The following is a 22,851-nucleotide window of genomic DNA, read 5'->3' on the forward strand; positions in this document are numbered from 1 at the left end:
TATTCCACAGAATGTCTACGTCATTAAGTGGGTCTGTTTTTGTTTGATTGATTGATTTGTACTCTGAATTGGGAAAAATAAATGTTTTTTAGAGGGACTGCCTATATCAACCCGTTACTGCATTAAGACTGTGTTAAACCAGGTAATGCAGTGGGTCAGTTGAATAATATCAAGCAGAAGCTGGTAGTTGTAGTCACTGGGGGTGATTCACAACCCTGTTAATCATATTTTACATCACACATGAGCTGTAATAATTACTTCACTGTTGCGATTGTGTTAAGCTGGGGGAAATTCGTGGTGTGTTTGCATGACTGAGCGCTCTAACCACCTATCTCCTGATAAGCTGTTTTACAGACTTACACTAAAGACAAACAGATACTAAAACATCACAGACACTTCACAGCAACTGACAAACATTGCAAACATTACAAAATTACATTTTCCAGTCCAGTCATGTTTGACTACTGCATGACTCTGTGTGTGTATGTGTGTGTGTGTGTTTAAGCAAAAGTGAGCCAGGGTGATGATAAGCGAATAATAGAAACTTATCTCCTCTCCTGTTTGTTGACCAAGTGATAAGCAGAATCATGGAAACTGTATGAGGTACCAGTTTGTTTCACGTCTACAATATACAAGAAAGAGAACTCACAGTGAGCTCTGGTCTTGATGTATAAAAGCTCAGAAAGCAAATTTCTTGTATTTGGAAGTGTAAATGGAAAAAAAACAAGGTGTCCTTTATTGTCTAAATGTGCATTTGTTCAGCATTACACAATAGAAATGCATCAAATATTCCTCACTGTACTTTTAGCAGGGACACTGCAGCTCAAGAGAGAGGAGAGCCTGCAATCTTCTTAAACTTCTTAAGTCCTCCTGTGTAGCTGATGGTGATCTTTGGCCACTCTGATCGGTTCCCGCTCACCTGTGTGTATCTGTACCTTGTTTTTCCGGCCTTTTTTCTAGTGTGAGGGAGTTACTAATGATTCTAGACTGACAAACAGTTGGTAATTCGCTGGAATAGTAACGTTCTTTCTCATATTTACATTAAAACACTCATAGAGGTGTCAGGTGTTCCTATCGCCACTTGGTAGCCCAACCCATGCTGCCGTATCACCCAGGGGTAACACCCAGTCTCCTCCACCCACCACACTACCACCATGACTACAAAGCACCTCTTTGCACATTTTGATTCTCTGCATCACACGGCACACCTGTGACACCTTAATCTACACTCAGTTATATCTCCAGCTATACTTTAAGTAGTATCTATTAATCTACACACACACACTCCATCTCCGAGGTGTATATTTTCCAGCTTCTGAACCACTACACAACGATGGCGCCTTCAGTTCTGCAAAATGGTGGATTCATCTTGGGTCTCATCGGTGCAACTGCCCTCATTGCAGCCACAGCCATGAACAACTGGAGCGTTAAGGACAGGCAGGAGCAGGTCGTGACCTCCGTTTATACCTACAAGGGTCTGTGGCAAGACTGTGAGACGACCTCCGCCGGACTCACAGAGTGCCGCCCGCTCTACGGCCTTCTGGGTTACTCAGGTATGGCGAGGCTCTCTCGAGCCTTAATTTTCACATCCTATCCGGTGACTGACTGTTTGCTTTCAAATTAGTCTAAATCATTGTTGTCTTAAACACTGAACATATTCAGGCTGGGAATTATTTTTCCCTCACTGACCAGGCCACAGCCGCAGCAGTTTTTCTTAACAAGGAAATGAACACTCTTCCGTCTCTGCTCGAAAAGGAGATGTTATATTTTCACTGATCATAGAAGCAATTCTGTAATTTGGTTATTTTAAAATGTCTTGAGTGCTCAGTAGACGTTCAGGACATGGCGGTATGTCGAGATCCAACATATGCTTACTCTCTAATGTCCCAGAAGGAGGTTGTTTCACATCAACATTTCGGCCATGATGAAACATGTAAAAGCAACAGCATTGGAAAAAGATCGCTTCCCTCTCTGCGTCTCTTTCATTCAACAAATTTGTAAAAAAAACTAAAAAAACCTGTAAAATAATGAAGTGAACAACATTGGCTGATTAACATCCTCACTTAGAAACCTCCTTGAACTCTTTACAAAGTAAAATGTAATTATTAGGTTGAAGAACTTGTAGGGAAAAAAAAAATGTTTTGCACTTCGGAAACTCATTTTGGTCAACATAAAAACTCGATAAACCTGACTCACATATCTACAGGAATATTATCATGTCTGTAAAACAAGTTTTGGACTGTCGTGTAGGATATAGATACGTTTCAAACTAAGTAAAGAGGAAGTTAAGACAAAACAAAAAAAGTGTCACCGAAACAGATCAAACCCTTCGTTTTTGTGAGGGTTGGGCCCACACCTATTAGTGTTTGCATTAGCACTTCTATCATAAAGGCCAGGCCGAGACTCGGTTATCAGAAAGCAGAACAAACAACAAGCAGAGGCACCTCCCAACAGCACATCTACTGTAAGAGAACACACTTCAAATCTTTAGACACATTGTATTTGAAGAATTAGTCATTTGAGTATAAAAGCCTACCTGTCAGATAGAAGCCTTGTGTGTTTTTTGTGAAGCCATCTACAGTTTTTGACATAATAAGACTTGAACTGAACTCATCAGTGGTCTTAGGTTGACTAGAGTCAATGTAACGCGTTTAGGTCTCCGTGTTTTCTGTCCACCAGGTACCTTCCAGGCGGTGCGAGCTCTGATGGTAGTGGGTGTGGTGCTGAGCGTGCTCGGGACGCTGATATCAGTTTTTTCCCTGAGCTGCCTCACAATGAACAAGATGGCAGACAGCGCAAAGGCTAAGATGAGCCTCACTGCTGGCATCATGTTCATCATCGCAGGTATCAGCGATCACCAGACCTAAACACTCATGAATATGCAAATGATGATGTGGTGTAACAATCAAAGTAAAGTTCAAGGCCATTATTTACCTCTGTGAAATTCAAATGAAGCTTTTTCTCTACTTTCTAGTACAAACTAAACTGAATTGTCGAAGTGTGAAAAGATGAAGGGTTTTTTTTGTTTTTTTTGTTTTTTTTTGTTTTTTTTTTGGGGGGGGGGGGGGGGGGGGGGGGTGTTTCTATTATTGGACACCCCCAGAGTATCTTTGTATGACCAATGGTTCAAAATCATCTTTTTTTTTTAATCTTGCACATTGCAAAACCCGATTGGATGCCCCTCACAAACAGGCAGGTGGGTGGGGCCTCTGTGCTGAAAGTCATACAATTAGGGATATCCATTGTGACCGGGGTCATTCAAATCAGTGAATGTTTCTCCTAAACTTTGTTGAAATATTCCATTTTTGTTCTTTCATATGAGATAACTTGTATGAACCACCCTTGAAGTTAACCCAAATTACATTTTTTTATTCGGTTTCAGTTTTCAATAGAGTTTAAATGGTTTTTGTTATTGATTTTTTTCAACCATGAAATATTCATGTGGTGTATTTCTGAAGTTATGAGGGCTCAAATATACTGAAAAAATTTATGCTACCTAAAAAGAGCCAAGTTCTACCCACCCTTACATACTTTGAGGGGCTGTAACTGGAACAATATGTGAACTGAAGTTAAAATTTTGTACACTTTCATTAGATTATGTTAAAGTTACAGTACCACCAAATGTAGCAGATTCTGAATGGGTTGGTTGTAAACTTTCCTCGGACCTGGCTGATTTTATATAAAACCACTGACACCATACTGAGCTACACTGTAAGTAAAATACTTGCAGCAGTGTTGCCAGCAAGTTGCTGTAACATTTAAAGCAACCGTACTGTAATTTATTTTACATTTTTACAGGACAATGCTGCACAAATGTTGTGATGCTTTAATTTTACTGAGGTTTTTTAACACTAATGTAATCTATACAGCCTACAATCTCATGCTTTTGTTGTATTCACTTTAATTTGTACAGTTTCTATGATAATTTCTTTCATGAAACTGCAGTATTTGCAAAGAAGTATTGACATTCATCATATCCAGGAGATAACTTTAACTGCAGGAAGTATTCTTAAAGTTCTAATTAACTGAATCTGACATCTGAAATTTACAGCATCTACTGTATATTTGATCTAATGGTCAAATAAACTGATACGGGCTCCCAGAATGCAGTTTGGATCAGTCTGAGGCCTGGGCCCACAGGAATTATTTGCACCTCATTAGTTAAAACACCTCATGTTTAATATGAGCATCCACTGCAGTCATTATAGCAGTATTTGACCAAGCTGAGAGTGTGGCAGAGGTAAATAAATCACTGAGCTCCTGTTTTTCTCCTTCTCTCAGGTGTGTGTGGCATTGCAGGAGCTTCTGTGTATGCCAATCAAATTGTGGAAAGTTTCAGGACGTCCACCTACACCAGCTACACACAAGAAATGATGGGAGAGGGGATGGGAATGGGTGGAGTAGAAATAACCACGTATGATGCTGTTTTGCTTGCATGTAATTATTTCTCCAAATAATTCCTATAGTGTGTGTGCAATGTAATGTTTTTTGTTTTCTGCTTCTTCTTTTTTTATACCAGTTACACATTTGGCCCAGCACTGTTCGTTGGCTGGATCGGCGGGGGCGTCCTGCTCATTGGTGGCATCCTGAAGTCTCTCGCTTTCAGAGAGATGATAAAAGATGAGAAACCACGGTATGTCCCCTCATAGATGTACAATGCCAGAAACTAATGAGAGTGCAAACCTTTTAAAAATGCAAAGATTGTTTTTAAATTACTTTCTGCTGCCCCCCCTCAACTTTTCATTTACATTTACAAGAGAAACATTTTCACAACAGATTTTTTCCTGCCATTTGTTTCTTTTGCAGTTACCCAGGGGTTGTGTACAAACCTCAGTCCAACAACAAAACTGAAGTGATGGACCACCGCTCAGAGGGAGGCAAGAAAGAGCACCAGTATGTGTAACTTCAGCCACAGCGTAAACACGTGTAGTCTGACTTTACTATAGAAATGTGTTTCCAGCTTTACACATTCAGTTTGCCTTATAAGGGGATTTATTTTCATTTGCTTCATATACGCATTCAATTGTACGTTTTTATTTTCTGATAATAGAAGTTATCAGTGTCTCACGTCTGTCCAGCTGCAGGTGCAAGGAAAGAGTTTTTGGCTATATTATTATTTTTTATTTTTCTTACATGGACATAACAGTGGTTATGTGATGCTCAGATGCTGCATGTAACTGAAGCTTCGTTTTTTACTTGAGTTTTGTGTAATCATTATCTGTCTGAAAATAAAACAGTGATTCCTAAAATATGTGCATCAAGTGGTTGTGGTCGCTCCAAGCATCTATTTATTAACTTACTGACTATACATGCAGGTATTTAAAGTATGAGGTATGTATAGAAACTTTTACTAATGCTGTATATTTTGCAGATAAGTCCATAGAACAGGTAGACCTGGTAAAATCAGGCCACTGTATCACTGTTTCCTAAACAAATGTATTGTTGTAAAGGGAGATCTGTAATAAGGTCAGGCAAGTTTAACGCTGACACAGGCAACCAGGCAGATATCTTGGAGCTCATTTTAACAGTGCTTAGAAGCTTACTACACCTGCACTCAGGCTGCCCACTAGGCTGACTGAAATCCACCTACATTGTGCTGGTGCCCCATCTTCAACTGGTTCTGCTGTCAAAACCATCAGCACCATCAGACAGCTGGATCCAGTCCAGTACCAAGAGCTTTAATGACTCTGTACCTGTATCTTTATTTTTGGTGTTGACATGGACACATCTCTACTGAAACCCAAACTAGCAGCTGAAAAAAAAAAGTTTTTACAGTTTTATAATAATAACAACAACAATTAAAAAGGCCATTCAATAAGAACAAAATTTATAAAAAATAAAATAAATAAAATTTTTAAAAAATGGCAATGCATCACAGGACTGATGTGAGGTCATAAATAACCACTAGATGTCAGTAAAGTCATACCTATGAATCTAAAACCTGTACCCACAGTACAGTCAGATGTTTGGTGACTACAAATGACTTAGCGTGGAAATGTCTAAAGGAAAGGACACAGCATCGAGAGAAAAATCATCAGTGACTCTGTTTATTGTTGCATATTTAGACCATCACCTGGACATAAAAAGCTTTCCAAAAACAAATCCAGTTCCTCTTTAAAGCAGATGATGCAGAAAAAACAAAACACAAATTTACATCAGATCTCACATCCCAAAACTGGTTTCCTGTGAGCTCTTCACTAATGTGTGCCTCTGCAAAGACATCTGCATTTGGAGAGGACCTAGAATTTGTTCACTCCGACTACAAATCCGATCAGTCGCAATGTTGAGCATTATTCCAAAAAACAAAATTATACAAGAATATCAAACAGACAGGGGAACAGGAAGTCCCACATACAGACAATACAGTTCATTATGTGCAAGGTCGTTTCAAACCTAAATGTGTGATCAGTACTTAATGAGTAAAACTGAACTGAAGCTCACATTATCCTGTTTAACACTCTCACGTGAGCAGTTTGGGAAAATCCAGATGACTCGTGATTTTCAGATACAAAAAAACAAAACAAAAAACAAACAGTCATACAGATCAGAGATTCAGAAACCATCTATCAAGGCCAAGTTGTGTACAAATTGGTAAATAACTAAGACATCTCAGTTCACACAAAATACAAATCATATCTGCTCACTTGCCCCTAGTAATCCCCAACCATGGCGAGAGATTTTGATGAATTTTTCATTTCTCCTGAGTTTTTCTGCCACGAGCTAATAAAACGGAGATGAACTAGATTTCATTTGTGGTTACTAAAACGTGGGAAATCAGATTAACAGCTGCAAGAGTTCACCTGTTACAGCAGCAGCCTGATCACAGACGAGTTATGGATGGCTATTTGTACGAATGTGTCAGAGCACCACAAACAAAATCCCTCTCACCTGAAGGAGGAGGCACAGACCTCACAGAGAAACTATCTGCACAGCTAGATTCAACTACAAGCAGTGAATAAATCATTATTTGTAATTTGGGGAAACTGAGTCTTCCAAATTATAAAAAACAAAAACAAAAAAACAAATAAAACTCCTGTCTATATTCGGTCCAACTTTTCGCTCAGGAACTCCTCCACGCTGTCTGTGTTCCACTTGAGGATGCTGAGTTCCTCAGCAATGTTCCCGTTGTCGTCCAAAAGCTTTAGTACAGGATCTGAGCCTCTGACGTACTGCGGGGAGAAGAAAGAGAAAGGCTCATTTGATCAGCATAATCTGGTTTACATCTCCTGAGAATAATTACTGTGGCAAACAATGCTGGTACATTAGCAAAACGATTCATCGTGGCTACCTTGATCTGAAGACCCTTGAACATCTTCGGCTTCTCACTCCTAACAAAAGCTGATGAGAAATGGAAAAAGAGACAAATGAGTCAGTTAACTCTTTATATTTTAGCTCAGAGGTTTGGAATGAGTGACCACTGCAAAACATCCCAGAAATAGAGTTTTAACAGCAGAAGAGACTGTTGTAAACACAGAGGGGACACAGCTGAAGCAAGCAAACGACAGACATATGGCACAAGCGGGGCTCCAGACGTCTGCCCGCGCATGAGCTGAAGCGTCTACACCGCTGCAACCTGACACTGGGTTTAACCACACGTCTCCATGTGGGAGAGACAAAGGATAAACAAATGCTTCAAAAGGCTGTTTGAAAACAGTCCTGCTGGCTTTTTAGTGCTGTTGTCCCTCCCACTGATTAAAACACAGACTCACACAGAGGAGAAAGATCAGTTTCAGTTAAAGCTGTTGTTCCAAAACAAGTAATGATGCCCCAACTGAGGACTCACCTTGGACTTGAGGGAACCTCCCCAGTTTTCATCCACACACCTCGAGGATGGCTCCAGCGTAGAGCTGCACAGAGAGAAACACAACGTGAGGCAGTCCGAGAGATTTCCTCCCAACACATTAACGCCTGCACACAGTCTGAGAGGACCGAAGCTCCGCTGGGGGTGGACTGTCTGCCCGAAGGAGTAATTTGATTCAGGCAGACTGATTCATAAATGTGTCCGGGCGACTCCTTGGGGGTCATTAAGCTGTGAGCCTGTGCATATGGAGTGGGGCTGATGGATGGCGGTTTGTGCAGGGCTCACTTGTAATCAAACCTCCGGCACCAACACACAATAAGTTAGAGGAAATTGGAGTGTCACAGCAGTATTTCAAGGCCACGCTCTGTGTGTTGTTTTCAAGGAGGAGAGTGGTAAATGGCCTGGTTGGCCGGTTCGCACAGCAAATTAAATTACGCATGCAAGGCTAAGATCCTCTCCTGTTCTCTCCCCGTCCTCCTCTGTGTGTCTGTAAACCATCGGCACAGCTTAAATTAAATTTCCAAGCTTTTCATTTTACCACACATGGCAGATCAGAAGATCGGTGGAAAGTCACGACTCGGCTGGGAGCGGGAAACTAATGATGGATTGCTTTATCCAGACCTACTGCAGCATTTTAACATTTCAACGTGTTGTTAATTAACTACTCACCCCCTCCGTCAGTGATTTCAAAGCTAAAAATGAATAAATAAATAAAGAATCATACTTTAAAAGCTTAACTTTACCTCTGGCATGTCTTAATCTAATGGTTATCCTGTCGAAAATAAGCTGACTTAGAGGTCAGCTTTGGTAGATCAATATAAATCATCTCATCTGAACAGATTACATTAGAAGTTTACAGGAAATATACAGACAACATATAATCCATATTTTCCACGATGATCAGGACCATTCCTGATCATAATTCGAACACTTCTTTTTGAGTAATCAGTTAGTCGCTGATCTCAGAACATTTTGCTGTTTGTCCAGCAAAGAAAAGCTTTTTTGGGGGGCCCAAACACTACATAACCAGCCAACAGGAATCTTGTTCAAAAATCAGCCAATGTATTGTAAAGTATGATTTTTAATTAAGAAAACAACTAAAATAGCTTATTTCAGACCGATGATGATCTGAGGGGCTGCAGGGAGGCTCAGTAAAATACACTTCTCCAAAAAAATCTAAAGCTAAAAGTTGAAAACATCAGATCTGAATGAGAAAACAAATACTGCTGGATATCTATACTGATGTGGACTGGCTAATGTGTTTGTTTTCATTTCCATCAAATGCAGCAATCAGAGGGCTAGATTCAAAGACAAAAATCAAACTGAAACTATGATGTGGCAGTTCCTAATGAGACAATAGATGGTGTCCTGGGGAATCTCTTCCAAAATCTGGACCAGGGCATCAATGAGCTCCTGAGCAGTCTGAGGAGCAACTTAGTGGTGTCAGACCAAAACATAACGTCCAAGAGTTGTTTTGGTGGATTTAGGTCGGGCGAGTGTGGGGCTGGTCAGTGGTATCAGTTCCTTCATCTTCCAGGAACTGCCTGCATACTTTCCCCACATGAGCTCGGGCACTGTCATGCACTAGGAGTAATCCAGGACCCACTGCACCAACGTAAGTTCTGACAACGAGCACAAGGATTTCATCCAGATACCTAATGGCAGTCAGGGTGCTGTTGCCCGTCTCTCCATGGATTTACCTCCCCAGACCATCAGTGACCCACCACCAAATTTTCTCCACAGCTTCTCCAGATCAGGTCTTTCACATGTGCTCAGGGCGAACCTGCTCTCATCTGTGAAAAGCACAGGGCACCAGTGCCAGTTCTGGTACTCTATGGCAAATCCCGATTTGACTACACAGCCTCATGAAGTCTGTTTCTAGTTGTTTGACTCTAGAGGTCATTTTGGAGCTTTGGCAGTGCTTATCCTGTTCCTCCTTGCCCAAAGAAGCAGACCGCTGTCCTGTTGCTGGGGTAAGGACTTTAACCGTCCTGTCCAGCCCTCCTAGAGTAACTGCCTGTCTCTTAATTTCATTAACACCAAAGCAGCTGAAACTGATTAACAACCCCCTCAGCAACTTAACAGCAGATCAATATCCCAGAAGTTTAACTGACTTGATGCTATACTGGGATTAAAAAAAAACGTTCCTTTACTTTTTTGAGCAGTATATAAATGAGGATTATTTTGAAACGAGAATTTCCTAAAGGTGGTCTAGCGTAGTTTAATAATAAATCGAGCTGGAAACGAGCACAAGTCCACTTTAAAGTCAAGACTCTAAGGCCTCCAGTGTTACCATCATCAATTGTGCACCACAGAGGTCTGAGACACTCTCATAAAGGTTTAGCTGTTCTACAGAGATGTAATACATCATTCACACCCAGAGGAGCTGAAGTGCTGCTGCACCCAGGTGGTCTGCAGAGAAGAGCACATTCGAAGATGAGTAAGCGAAATGCCCTCCGTGCTCAGTGAATCTTACTAATCGACCAGGCTGTGCAGTAAGCCATTTGTCCGAAGGCTTTAACAATACGGCGCTGATGGCAATTGAGACGCTGAAAGGAATTCTTAAGGCAGATAATTGTCGCCGTCTGAGGATAAAAATGTGCTTAGTGACGCTGTCGTTTCCATCGGAGACCTCTGAGTGCAGCGAGAGATGGGCAACTGCTCTTCTAAGTGACATTTTCACTCCAACGCCGAAGAGGAGTAATCTCTGCTCTAAGTGTCTGTCTGAAACACAGTTATCATCAAGAGGTGTAATGAGGTGTGTGCTGCACATTTCCAAGGTGCTGTTGCTAGGATACCGCACACACACACACACACACACACACACGCACTGGGGGCCCTGCTTAATCAGAGAAAAATTACATTGTTTTTCCACCATCACTTAAGTCAGTGTTTATCTGCCAGAGCACAGCAGAGAGTCCTCCCAAGCAAGCTGTAATATCCGGGGCAGCGAGCATACAGTAACTTGCCCTCGCTGCTTACAGACAGGGTAACACCTGACACGCCGACCCCGAGCTGAGGTTAAGGAGCCTCGACTTTGAACATCTGAGAAAGATTGAGACGGACAGCTATTAACAGGCTGTGTGTGGCACAGCTGCAAACAGTGTCAACCGGAAGGCTGGATAAAGCTCGGCTGTTTTTAGTAGCAGTTCGAGCGTTGAGGGACATGACCCTGTCAGTAAACGTGACACATTTCGACAGAGGTCCTGTAAACCCTTCTGCTAACAGCTGAGGAACAGAACAAAATGTCTTCTTTAAAACTAAGCATTCATTCATAGCTCAAGACCCCCACACTTAAGAAAACCTGAATTTGTAATTTCACTGTATGCTGTTTATTTAACCTTGGTTCTGGTTACACTTCATCTACTCTGATTGAATCTCCTTGTATCACACTCCACGCTGTGCCTTAATCTAGACAGGCAGTTGCTTTCTGTCGACCCAATCCGTGAGCCCTCCGTTTTTCTCTTTACCTTGCGCCCGTCCATCTGGGCCTCCTGCTGGCAGCACTGCCGACAATTAGGCTGGAGCTTGGCGAGGCTGAACTCCCCGAGCAGGTCACAGGAACTGCACAGCAGGTTGCTGGAGAAACCCAGCTCCCTGCAAGCCTCAGACGAAAGATCGGCACCGTATGCCGACAGCTGAAGGGAGGTAAAAGGACAAAGATAAAGAGAGCTAGAAACAAACGTTTTCATAAAGGACAGAAGTGTTAGGTTCCAACAGCACAACTACAACTAAAAAGTTCAAATTAGCAACAATTAAGTACTTTGTCATATAAGATTTTAGAGTACTAGGACAGTTATGCCATCTCAAAACAAATTTAGATATCAATGTAACTGGAAAATATATTATTAAAAGCTGAATTATATTATTGAGTAAAACCAAAGTATATACTTCACCAATTATAATTTGTAGCTTTTATCACCAATTATAATTTGTAGCTTTTATCCAAAGTACAATCTAAATGAGTACCTCAAAGGGTATTAATACTACTGTCACTCAGGGAACATTGAGTTATCTGTGTAATATTTGTATAGTGAAACACATTTTAAATAACCTCAGTTATTTAAAATGTGCTATAGTGCTGTACAGGTTATACAAAATATACACTATACTTAACAGTCACTACAATGTGTGTACAATGTGTACACACTAAAAAACTAATAAAACAAGTACATAAGACTGTTTGCGGAATAAAAACCAGGGTACAAAGCAAGAACAAATGGGTTTTTAAAAGTGTTTGAAAATGATAGGGAGAGCAGGCAGCTCTTTTGTGAAAAGGTGAAAAGGTAAGTTGTTAGAAAGATTAGGAACCAACAGTGAAAAGGTTCTATTGCCTCTGCTTTTAAGCCTGGATCTAGAAATATCCAAGAGCAGATGGTTTATAGACTTCAGTGCTCTGATAGAAGTGTAGGGTCTCAAAAGTTCAGTTAAGTGGGCGTCAGACCATTGAGACTCTTAAAAACGAGTAATAAAATATTAAACTGAATCCTGAAATGGACTGGAAACTCTGCTAGAAACTCTTATACCCCGCTGTCAGCTCCTACGTAGTGCAAAATTATGTCACATGATTTTGCCCCATGCTATATTTCTGTGTGTCTCCTTAACGTGACAGAGTACCACCTAACCTGACAGTGTGTGTGGTACTTTCAAGCTCAGGCTTCACACTGCTCCAAACACTCAGTTTCACAGTTTGTTTGGTTTTTTCTCCATTATTGGCTCGGTATGCTGTCATAAAGTGAAGATGCCCTAACATGGTCGTCTCAGGCAAGCAACTCTGGCTATGAGCACAGCAGGTCACCTACCAGCTGATTAAACATTTTGTTTATGAGGGGCAGCCAATCAGAAGAAAGCTAGCTTAAAGGACGGGCTTTTATCATCAAAGGATGAACTGGGGTTTTCACCAAGCCCCCAGTATAAGATAAAATAAGAATCATTTTAAACTGTAAATGATGTATATTTACTCTAACAGAAACAAACATAAAATCACGCATTTCATAAGCCAGATGCCTTTGAACGAGATTCCCAAAGATGCTAACACACCAGTTTAAAACACATAACAATAATCTGAAGCAGCAAAAGTCTTTTGCGCGGAGGATTTCAAGGTTAGATTGCCTGAATCAGCCTGTGAATAACAGACCACCAGGCTGCTGTTTGTTAATCAACCTTGCCAGCTTTCCTTGAAGACACCCCCGGCAGGAAAACGTGATTCACTTTCACATCAGTGTCCTCTTACATTCATCCACCTCACAAACACTTTCATATTTGCGTCGAGGAAGATCTCATTCTGATGATTGTCTCTCTCTAACTTTAGCATGAAAGGTTATCTTCTAAATAAACTACAAGATTTTAAACTGTTGTAGTGCAAACAATTTTGATTTCCAACGATTCTGTGTGTGTGTTTTATGTCAAAGGCTTTTGCTTGTATTATTCAATAGACTGTAGTCAACAGGGTTTATGAAGGAAGTTATATATAAAATGACCTGTTAGACAAGCATCTTTATGACCCGGCTTTAATTGTACCCACTCTATGATCTACATTATAACCAATCCAGTCGTTTTTAATATCGTTATAGAAATATGATGTTATATTTCTTGCTATTTGTGCTGCCATCTTGGCTACATCTCACTCTCTACACAGAAAAAGACAGTTAATGTCAATGAAGCTTTTTTTTTTTACCTAAATAAATAGAGGGCACATAAAAACAGTTTCTACCTTGTGACAGAAACATTCCTTGTAGCTCAAAACGACTGGATATCATTTATAAGATGTATGTTTGATAGAAAATAAATCATTTTCAACAGTTTAAATACTACCAATCACTTTTCAGCACGGCACCGGCACTGAGAAGCGCTCAGGTACAGTAAATTTAGTACACCGGAAGTCTTCTCTTAGTCATCGACTTTCTCCTTAAAATACACAAGACTCGAAAAAGTAACTACATAATAAGTAGCAAAAATCTAACAAGCACATTATAAAGGTATCACTTCCCCCGGGACTCGGTGCTGTTTTCAGGATAAGCCACGTCAGTTTGAAGCTCCGGGTGCAGCAGGATGTGGCTCATTAAAAGCTGAACCTAAAGATCGCCAGCAAACAGCCCCGCAGCCGCTCACACTCACTGTAAGCAGCTGTGACAGCGGCCAGCGCTGCCATTTCTCACACTTAATAAACTCACCGTCTGTAACAGCGACAGGAGCCACAGGAGATACACCTCTCCCGACATTTTGGAGCCTGCTTTGTTAGCGAAAACTACTATTAGGACCTCTTTATTCCACTGAAGGTCGGTCCGTGGTCGCGCCTGTCCGATAAACGTTAGTGATAATCATTTCTGACTTAAAAATTTTAACCTTTAATGATAAAATACCTACAAAAAGCTTAGTAAGCATATTGTGTAAATATTTGAAGTAAAAATAATATTTATTTTTAATTTTATGCTTTTTTGTATTTTGGCATAAACCAAGCCAGCCTAAAAAAATTCTTCCTCGCCTCGGTGTTTTCATGGTTGCTAATGGAAGTGCGACCCCTGGTGTCCAATTCCGGGTCCCACAACGGAAAACTGTCCAATCCGAGAGGAAAAAGCAGAGAGAGTCGACGAATGGGAGATCTCTGCTGTGTGGTGGACTGTTAATACACCCAATGGCCTGAGTGGTAGTAACAGTGTGTCCGTGGTGCGGCTGTGAACACACTGGATGGGACGGGACAGCTCTGTGTGGGGGACGCAGGCGACAACGGCTGGTACCATCGCGAACACATCCCGGAGGGACAAATACGTACTCAGGAGAAATCTCTAGGGCTTCACGACCCCTCCTCCCGCTCTGTCGAGATTTAACAGAATGAAATAACCAAGCCGAGTTTGAACACGTCGCGTTTGAGGTAACCACAGGATCTGAACGCTGGGAGATATCCACACACACGGAGGGGGAGAGAGAGAGAGAGAGAGGGCCATGCACACACTCTCAGCCGCTTTGTAACCACCATCGTCGCTGCTGTGTGTGTGTTTTCGGTGTCTCCTCCTCTTCCTCTGAGCATGGACTGACCATCATCTCTCTCTGGATGATTTGATGGGGCTGCTCAGAGTCATGATGCCGCCCAAGTTGCAGCTTCTGGCGCTGCTGGCGTTCGCAGTGGCCATGTTCTTCCTGGAGAACCAGATCCAGAAGCTGGAGGAGTCCCGGGGAAAGCTCGGTAAGTTTACGGGGCCCTCCGAGCCTCTAATCCCGTCCTGTCAGGGACCACTGCAGGCTTGTGTGTGAGAGTGAGGTCCGTGTATAGATGTGGGCATCACCATTGTTTTGCATTTGGGTCAATCAGAGCTTCCAGCATATATGCTTCACATGGTCCAGACAAAGGTTCACAGTCAGGACGTGTTTTCGTATCTGGGAGCTGTCCTGCTGAACTTTGCATGACTGTGAGGCAAAAATATTGAACGACTCTGAGTATGTGCAGTAAAAGCAGTGCATGCAAATTGAGTCAACCTCTCATCTCATTTTATGCAGTGCAGCGTGAGACAGAAGACTGGGGCGCTTTTTGTCCCTGACTTGATGCATAATGGTGTTTACACAGTATTGTTTTCATTGGAGGTTAACCTGACAGGTATTCTCTGTGCTTATGATTTGGCCTTTCCATTGTTGGAGTTGATGCAAGTGATGAAAATTGACCTTCAGAGTTTTCAGAAGTCCAGCTAGAGATCCAAGATTCCTCACTTTAAAAAAAAAATCAGACACAGATAATCAGCAGAGATTTCTTCTCCCTGGGAAATGACTTATATGTGTAAATCCCCCAGCTCTCTGTCAGAGGAATCATCAGCTAATTTAGAAAGATGTGACCGTAAACTGTGCCTGGGTCATGATGGTGCTCGACGCAGGCTGTAAGGTCAGGGCGGTGAGTGAGGAATATATCCCAGTGTTCACAGGGCAGAAAGCAGCTCTTTGCTTAAAGTACTTCTTAGTAATATTTTGTATTCATGGGGGACACCGCACTGCTGCAAATCCTCTCATGCCCCCATCACCAAACTCTTTCCTCTGATTGAAACGTGGCCGCCGCTGCCTTCAATTCCCCTCGCTGGCTCCCACCAGGGGCTCAGTCCCAGTAAAGATCTGGGACATTGGAGGATTATCTCTCTGGTGCTTCCACTTTGGGGATTTTTTTTTTTTTTAAAGCCGTGCAGACACTGTGAGAGTGCAGCCTGCGTACCTCAGGGGTTCACACCACATCTATTTGAAGGGAAGGCAGCCGGGGGACCTTTTGACATGTGGCAGCAGGGAAAAGCACAGGTGTAATTCTGTGGGAGAGGTGATAGCAGGAGTGAATTCAATCCAGGCGAGGCGGTTTGGGGGTCCTGATGGCGCATGGGCTGGCTCAGTCACACGGCTTACTGTTAAAACTGGTGAAGGAAAAATCTCTTTGGCATGCTTACACAAAGAAATCTGTAATATTATTTCGCTATTTTTAAGTTTAAGTGGTCTGAGAGGGAGCAAGACTCCCACACCTCCTCTGAGCTGATTTTTAGAAAGTCTAGCCCGCGACAAGGGACCCTGTCCCATTACAGGTCTGTTCAGACCACATCATAGGAGTATTAGAGAGTTCTATAAAGAGGGAAAAAGGTCTGGGTAGTCTCCCCTCGGGTGAGAGCGGCTTTTCTAAATTCCCACCTCTTTCTGATTTGATGGAATGGAGAAATCACTAATGTTATTACTAAAAGTTTGAAAAATGTCTCTTAGACTTTGACATTGTTGGTAGGGGTGCACATATTCTTCAATTCAGGACCTATAGAGATTTGTAAAATAACAGTTTAGGACAATACAGATATGTTTTTCTGTTTTTTGTTTTTTTTTTTGTTCCCTCCTCTGCCAGGGAACAGGGGAAATCCAGGTTTCAGATCTTCATCACTAATCAGATTTATCATTGCATACCTGCTCTCCCAGATGTGTTTATAGTTCAGCAGATTAGAATTAAGTCGACTGGAGCTGTCCTGGGAAATGCGTGCAAGCTCAATATTCAGATGTATCCTCTATATATTCAAGAGATGGTTTCCGAGTAAAAAAACAGCCATGTCAGGATGTCTATGACAGGATTTAACAGTAAATGCACAACTGCAACCTTCATCAGTCAGTTGTTCAGAAGGTAAAATATGGCCCATGTAACATCCCAGAGCTGTGGGTTACCAGCAAATCCTCACTTAAATGTTGTAAATTAAAAATTAAAACGTATTTTCAGGCAAAAATTCCATTTCACCTTCTCAAATGAGAGGTGTTTTTTTCTTTTTCTTTTTAACACTTGCGTGACAGCAGTTCGAACATCTGTGGGTTTTTCAAAGTCAGCTCCAATTCCACTAGTGAGCAGCAGGTTTACCAATGAGTGGATCGACTTATGAAGCCACCTGAATATTTTCTGCTTCGATTTCTGGGCAGAGAACCATCATTTGAGTGCGTCGCCTTTGCTTTGGGAAACTGAGTAATATACTGATCATTATGTGTTGTATGCTGGTCACGTGTTTTATGGCATGTGCTCTGTGGTCACGTCTCCTTTGTGTTACGGACTAGAGGAGGTGATCTATTTATCAGACGGCTGGTGGTTCGATCTCTGGCTCTTCCAGTGTGTGAGTGGGTAAATGAGTCATGTTGTTTAAGAAGTGCTCACACAGAGTAGAAACGTGCTATGTAAGAAGCAGGGTGTTTACCATTTGTCAGCCCAGGCTGACCTTAGAATTTAAACACAGTCCTCTGAGAGAGAACGTCATGCAGCTGTTACCCTGGGAAGGATGTTATTTCAGCCTTGTTGATAGTCAAAGCTGTCAGTATTTTTCTTTGTTGTTTTTTCTGGTCAAAACCAGCCTAACCTAAGTGGTTCCATAGTGTAGAGGTTTACGCATTTGTCTAATGAGTGAGATGCCTGGTTCAGTCCCAGGAGAGACTCAAATCTCCCGGAGGTGACTCCTGGTGACTAACAGCAGCTGAAAGTTGCTTTATCAGCACTACCTTAGCTTGGCAGGCTGAAGGTGTAAAATAAAAAATATTGTAGTTTCATATTTATATCGTTTGTCTTTGGAAACATGTCTGCAGAGCTGTGTGTGTGTGTGCGTGCGTGCGTGTGTGTGTGTGTGTGTGTGTGTGTGTGTGTGTGTGTGTGTGTGTGTGTGTGTGTGTGTGTGTGTTAGGGAACTTTTTTGGAATTCACTTTAATAATGAGATTATATGACATCTGCTGCAGACCACAACAATCTGCTTGGATTTTAAAAAAAAAATCAAATTAGATGTTGACAGCCTCAAATCCTGGATATCAAAGTGGACCTATTATACTCACTTTATTTTATGTTTATACCTTGGACTCTACTAGAGTAGCTTTGCATGATTCACAGTTCAAAATAATCCTTATTTACCTGATATTGAGTCGTGGTGGAGTCTCTTAAAGCCCCTTTCCATTAGTATGTAGTCGGCTCGACTCGACTCAGTGTTTAGGGTTTTCCATTAGGTGATACTACCTGGTAACAGGTACTTTTTTTACTACCTGCTCGGCCGGGGTTCCGAGCGAGCTGAGTAGAAAATGTGGCGTCACGCACATTTGGTGGTACTCAATTGTAATGGAAAAAGAACCAAACCAAGTCGAGTAGGTGCTCGAGTAAGTGGAAGAGACTCTTCTGGTGTCTGAAACAAACTGTTCTAGCTCCTCTTTGAGAAAACTTTCCTCTGATTGGCTGCCCTTCATAAACAGGTTTGCTGGTGGGCGGAGCTTCTGTGCTCACAGCCAGAGCTGTGATAACCATAATAGGGATATCTCTTCTCCTTGACATCACATAGATCAAAGAGCAGGATAAAAACTGTCTGAAGCCTGAGCTTTTGGCTTACTGGGATTATTTTCACATATACCGACCTCTGTGTTTAAACATGTTTAGCTCCGCAGCAATATTTATGTGTCTGAAAAAAAAGAAAGGCGTTATAGGTCCACCTTTAGGGCACCTGATTAATAGTTAGATATTATCAGATGAGTTGATGTTGGAAGGCGTTCTGTCCAGGTTATAAACAAGAAGCACTCAGAGGGTGCTAACATCCGCCAAGGCAGCTCATTCTCCCTGTGCAGTATTTACTTTTAAGGTAATAGTGTTCTATTTTATATATTCATTTTGTTTTCTTTGTGCTCTAAGATGTTTGTAGTGTAGTAAAAACTAAAGCAATGTGCAGGCTTTTGTTATTTGCTCTTTTTTTTCTTTTTTTACCCATTTTAATATACTTGACATTTTAGAGGCAATTATTTTTCATTTGTGCGGATATTATACACGTGCAGCACTTATTATTAGTGTTTGGTCATAAATATCAAGTGAAAACAGTTTTTGATCACAACTTTATTTTGTTTTCCCAAAAAAACTCATTCAGTAACACTGTACGTGTATTCAAATTGTTGTGTATGTATTTAAACAGTTATTACCTGTTACTGTAATGTAATTAACAAAGTCACAATAAAATAAAATGATAATTAGAATCATTCCAATTCAGTGACAGTTAGAAACATCTTTTTAAATAGTCCTATAGGACTATATAATCAATTTGACCTTCAAATGTATCTGTTGATCTTAAAGGGAGGTCAGAGGTCAAATGCGGCATGATATATGGTACTTTCCATATATGGACAGCACACACCACACTTCTTCAATCATAGTTTCTAAGCTATAAGGCTTGTTGCCAATTTTTAACCAATAAATCATTAAGTTGACCTTGAAGACCTTGGTGAATGTAAGGTAACCTTTAATGGACTGTGAACATAAGCTCACTCTACACCCCTACAAAGATTTAATGCAATTTGTTCAAAAGTTTAGGAGCTATCGTGTATACAGGCAGAATGACTTGTATGTACGCAAACCAAAAACCACGACCTCCTTAGCGGAGGCTTAATCTTAATTGAACAAAGCTGAGATTTCCCATGTTGGAACAACCAGGAGTCCTGCAGGGATAGATCTCTATATTGGTCTGTGACATAGTTTACTGCTGCCGTAAAGAGCTATACTTTACACCCAGCGAAAACCCAAACACACACACACACACACACAGCCAAAGCTGAAACACAACCTGAGAGGCCTTTTCCCTGACCACCCACCACCACGAGAATCTGTTGACTTGGCAAAAAGCAGTCTGATGGATGACTGGACTCGGTGGACGTCTGTATAACGGAGCTCTGAATTATGTGCTGCATAGCCAAATAGTTGTGACTGATGCTTTCATGTGCTGACAGACAGCCAGGGGGCCGGTCACAATACCAGGTACGCCTGTTGCAGATGTATCTGTGCAACAATGAAAAAAGAAGGTGGGGTCTAAATGTAACTGAAAATGGGGGGGGGGTTGAAAAGATGAAGATCTATGTGACCATGCCGTGTCATGCTATTACTTGTTCATTGTGAAATTTTTGTGGGATTGAGTAACGGAAACGTGCTCTTCACAGCGTGGGATCGAATTACACAGCATCCAGGTTGAATCATTTCTCCCATTAGACACCACCCGCAGGGCGGACAAGCTGTGATTTGTTTCCAAGCTAATCTTCATCCCAAGGTTTCACTTAGAGGAGCTTCCTGCATCACAAACATGCTGTCGTGCAACTGCGTGTCCCGCTGTGGGCCCCGATCCATTATTCTGACAGGATTCCTCTCTCCGGCTTCTCACCGGCTCGGCTGCCGAGCGGGTCAGCGGTAACGCAGACGGGACGTACAGGGATGGATGGAAAATAAAGTTTCTGTAATAAAGAGCCAAACAGAGAAGCATCCAAGGCTTCTCTCTCCCCGTCAGATTTGTCATTAATTTCCTCTCAGTTCACGCCTGACCTTGAAGAATATCACTCTGCTTTGTTCTCAGGTTTGAGACTGAAAATCAGGAGTAATGTTTCCCTAAAACAGGAGACAAGTGCCCAGATTTGATTCAGCAGGGACTGGATCTTCTCCAGAAGTTGACAAAATGTAATGAGGTGGTTAAAAGCCAAAGCCAAACGACATGGTTTTTTTGGAGGTTTTTTTTTAAATCACCTTAAACCAGAGAGAATCCCGGGCTAAAAATGACTGATGGTGACAAAGATGTAAGTGTAAATCGTTGCTGGGTTCGTGACACAGCTGAATAATTTTTATTTGTCAAAACTGTGAGTGCCTCCTTATTTTGTTGGAAATGTCTTGATGAATGGATAGCGGAGCCTTTCACTTTCAGGAACACTTTCTTCTTCTCCCATCTTTTCTGCCTGAAAGCATGTTCATTACATAGCTGAGTGCATCATTATTTGTGCCTGTCCTTGCTACCTTGCTTTTATAAATTGAAGCCACGCTAAACGTATTTTCCTCCGGAAGAATATTCATAAACATGGAGTTTTCATCGTGGAGAGGCTCGGCTTTTCAACAGCTTCTATGCCTGTTTTAAAGGTTTTTAGATCAATCAGAACCGAGCCGTGGCCGCGCAGCTATATGTCGTAGTTTCATTCTAGGGTTAGATAGTGAGGGCTGTGGAAACAGACACATTTCTTATTAGGGTGTCACCTCGTGGCCCTTCTAACTGGAGAAAAAACAAAAAGACCTTCAGCTCTCTGCCCTGCAGGCCATGTGAGGGTTGCGTGACTCCCAGCAGGGCACATGCTCAAAGACTTTCTTCTTTTTTTCTCTCCCCCCCCAATCGGCATCATCGCTTTTTTCTTTTTTTTTACTGGCCGTTACTCACCCTGATTAAAGGAATTCAATTTCCATCTGTTGCGTGGTGATATTCAGTTCCAGACACAAGCGGCTCTGTGATGAGCTCTGAAGAGAGAAGAGAGATGCTGTTGAATGCAGAAAAAGGAAGCCTCGCGCTCATTGTCGGCGTGTTTGCAGAGCTGACGTGAGGCGTTTAAGCATTCATTTGTTGCCGCAGCCCATCGCTGCGGGGCCCGCGTTTGAATTTGACTTTGATTGTTATGCCGGGCACTCACAGCCCACCCTCACACTCCAGCGCTCGGGGAACAGGGGGACGTGGTCAGGAATTTGCTCTTGGAAGGACATCGGTCAGGCACCGCTACCCTGTCCTCACGCACGCCCTCGCAGACTTTAATTAGACAGCCTGATAGCTTTCTGAGCCGGCCTGCCGCTGTCTCCTCATCCTGCTGCTTATGTTGGAGATCGAGCTGCAGTTGTGTTTGAATCGTCACTCTTTTTATGTCTCCCTTTACTCCTACACATTTGTCAAGAGGGTGTCAGCCGGTGTCTGTGAATCACTCGACACCAAACGGTGGCTTCCTTTCTAAAGTTAATTGGTGACGCGTTGGCAGCGCTCAACTAGACCCGTTTCTTGCCACGGCTCCAGGTGCAAACCTGAACCTCCTTGAACGTGTCAGTTCCAGCTTCTCTTCATCTCTTCTCGTCCTTTCTTTGGCTATGCCGCTGAGATTCCCTTTGAACTCTCCCTGACACCCTGCATCTCTGTTTTTAGCTTCCCTAAAGGGGGGAGGGTGCATAAGTCATTTGCTTTCACTCTGCACCTTGGCATCTGCTACCACAAGCAGCCGGTAGCGCCTATCGCCCGGACCTGCCTGCTCAGTCACTCTCTGATACGTGCCATTTGAGCAGCTAATGGAGAGGAGCCCGCTGAAGGGATGGGCATAGGTGTCAGGGATGGATTTGTTATGGGAGACTGGGAGGCAGAGTGTACTAATGGTCATACTGGGCTTTTTGCTGTATTGTTAGAAGCAGGCTCTGATTGAGGCCGAGGATTTATGGCCCCTGGCGTGCACTTTGTGCGACAGGAAATGTGTTCCTGCAAAGTGGAACACGCAGCAGCAACCGGAGCCGGCTCTGCCTTTGCTGCCGGAGCAGGATGACAGACAGGCTAATCGGGGTGTTATGGACGGTTTCACACCCTGGATGTAATTGGAGGCTGTTCTAGAAGAGCAACCCACTCTACTACCGCCCCGTCACTCCGCTCGGCTGGCCCGTCCCCAGTACTCCCTTCCCACCTCCTCTCAGGCTCTTCCCTCCTCACTGTCTTCATATTTTCCGGCGTCACTGCCGGGGAAAGGTGTCAGCTCACTCAACGTGATAAAATTGGCTTTGAACATCACG

The 22,851-nt window shown here is 42.4% G+C and overlaps 3 protein-coding genes across 3 annotated transcripts in view; 2 read left to right on the forward strand and 1 right to left on the reverse strand.

Moving 5' to 3' along the window:
* The first annotated feature begins 1,333 nt into the window (after window positions 1–1,333).
* cldn18 (claudin 18) lies at window positions 1,334–4,903 on the forward strand. Its single transcript, XM_063462697.1, has 5 exons — window positions 1,334–1,553; window positions 2,680–2,844; window positions 4,282–4,414; window positions 4,520–4,633; window positions 4,807–4,903. The coding sequence occupies exons 1-5, from the start codon at window positions 1,334–1,336 to the stop codon at window positions 4,901–4,903; spliced, it is 729 nt and encodes a 242-aa protein (XP_063318767.1).
* A 1,128-nt stretch (window positions 4,904–6,031) lies between these two features.
* On the reverse strand, window positions 6,032–14,062 carry selenof (selenoprotein F). Its single transcript, XM_063462820.1, has 5 exons — window positions 13,975–14,062; window positions 11,272–11,439; window positions 7,784–7,847; window positions 7,289–7,338; window positions 6,032–7,169 (listed from the first exon to the last, which is right to left on the reverse strand). Exons 1-5 carry the CDS (start codon window positions 14,020–14,022, stop codon window positions 7,038–7,040), a joined length of 462 nt encoding a protein of 153 aa, XP_063318890.1. The 5' UTR covers window positions 14,023–14,062; the 3' UTR covers window positions 6,032–7,037.
* A 328-nt stretch (window positions 14,063–14,390) lies between these two features.
* hs2st1a (heparan sulfate 2-O-sulfotransferase 1a) overlaps window positions 14,391–22,851 on the forward strand; it is a 30,975-nt gene continuing 22,514 nt past the window's right edge. The window contains exon 1 of the mRNA XM_063462605.1: window positions 14,391–14,984. Coding sequence (XP_063318675.1) covers window positions 14,861–14,984 — 124 coding nt within the window. The 5' untranslated portion in view covers window positions 14,391–14,860. The remainder of the gene's footprint in view (window positions 14,985–22,851) is intronic.

This window comes from Pelmatolapia mariae, linkage group LG18, assembly GCF_036321145.2.
Source record: "Pelmatolapia mariae isolate MD_Pm_ZW linkage group LG18, Pm_UMD_F_2, whole genome shotgun sequence".
In the NCBI taxonomy this organism is placed as follows: domain Eukaryota; kingdom Metazoa; phylum Chordata; class Actinopteri; order Cichliformes; family Cichlidae; genus Pelmatolapia; species Pelmatolapia mariae.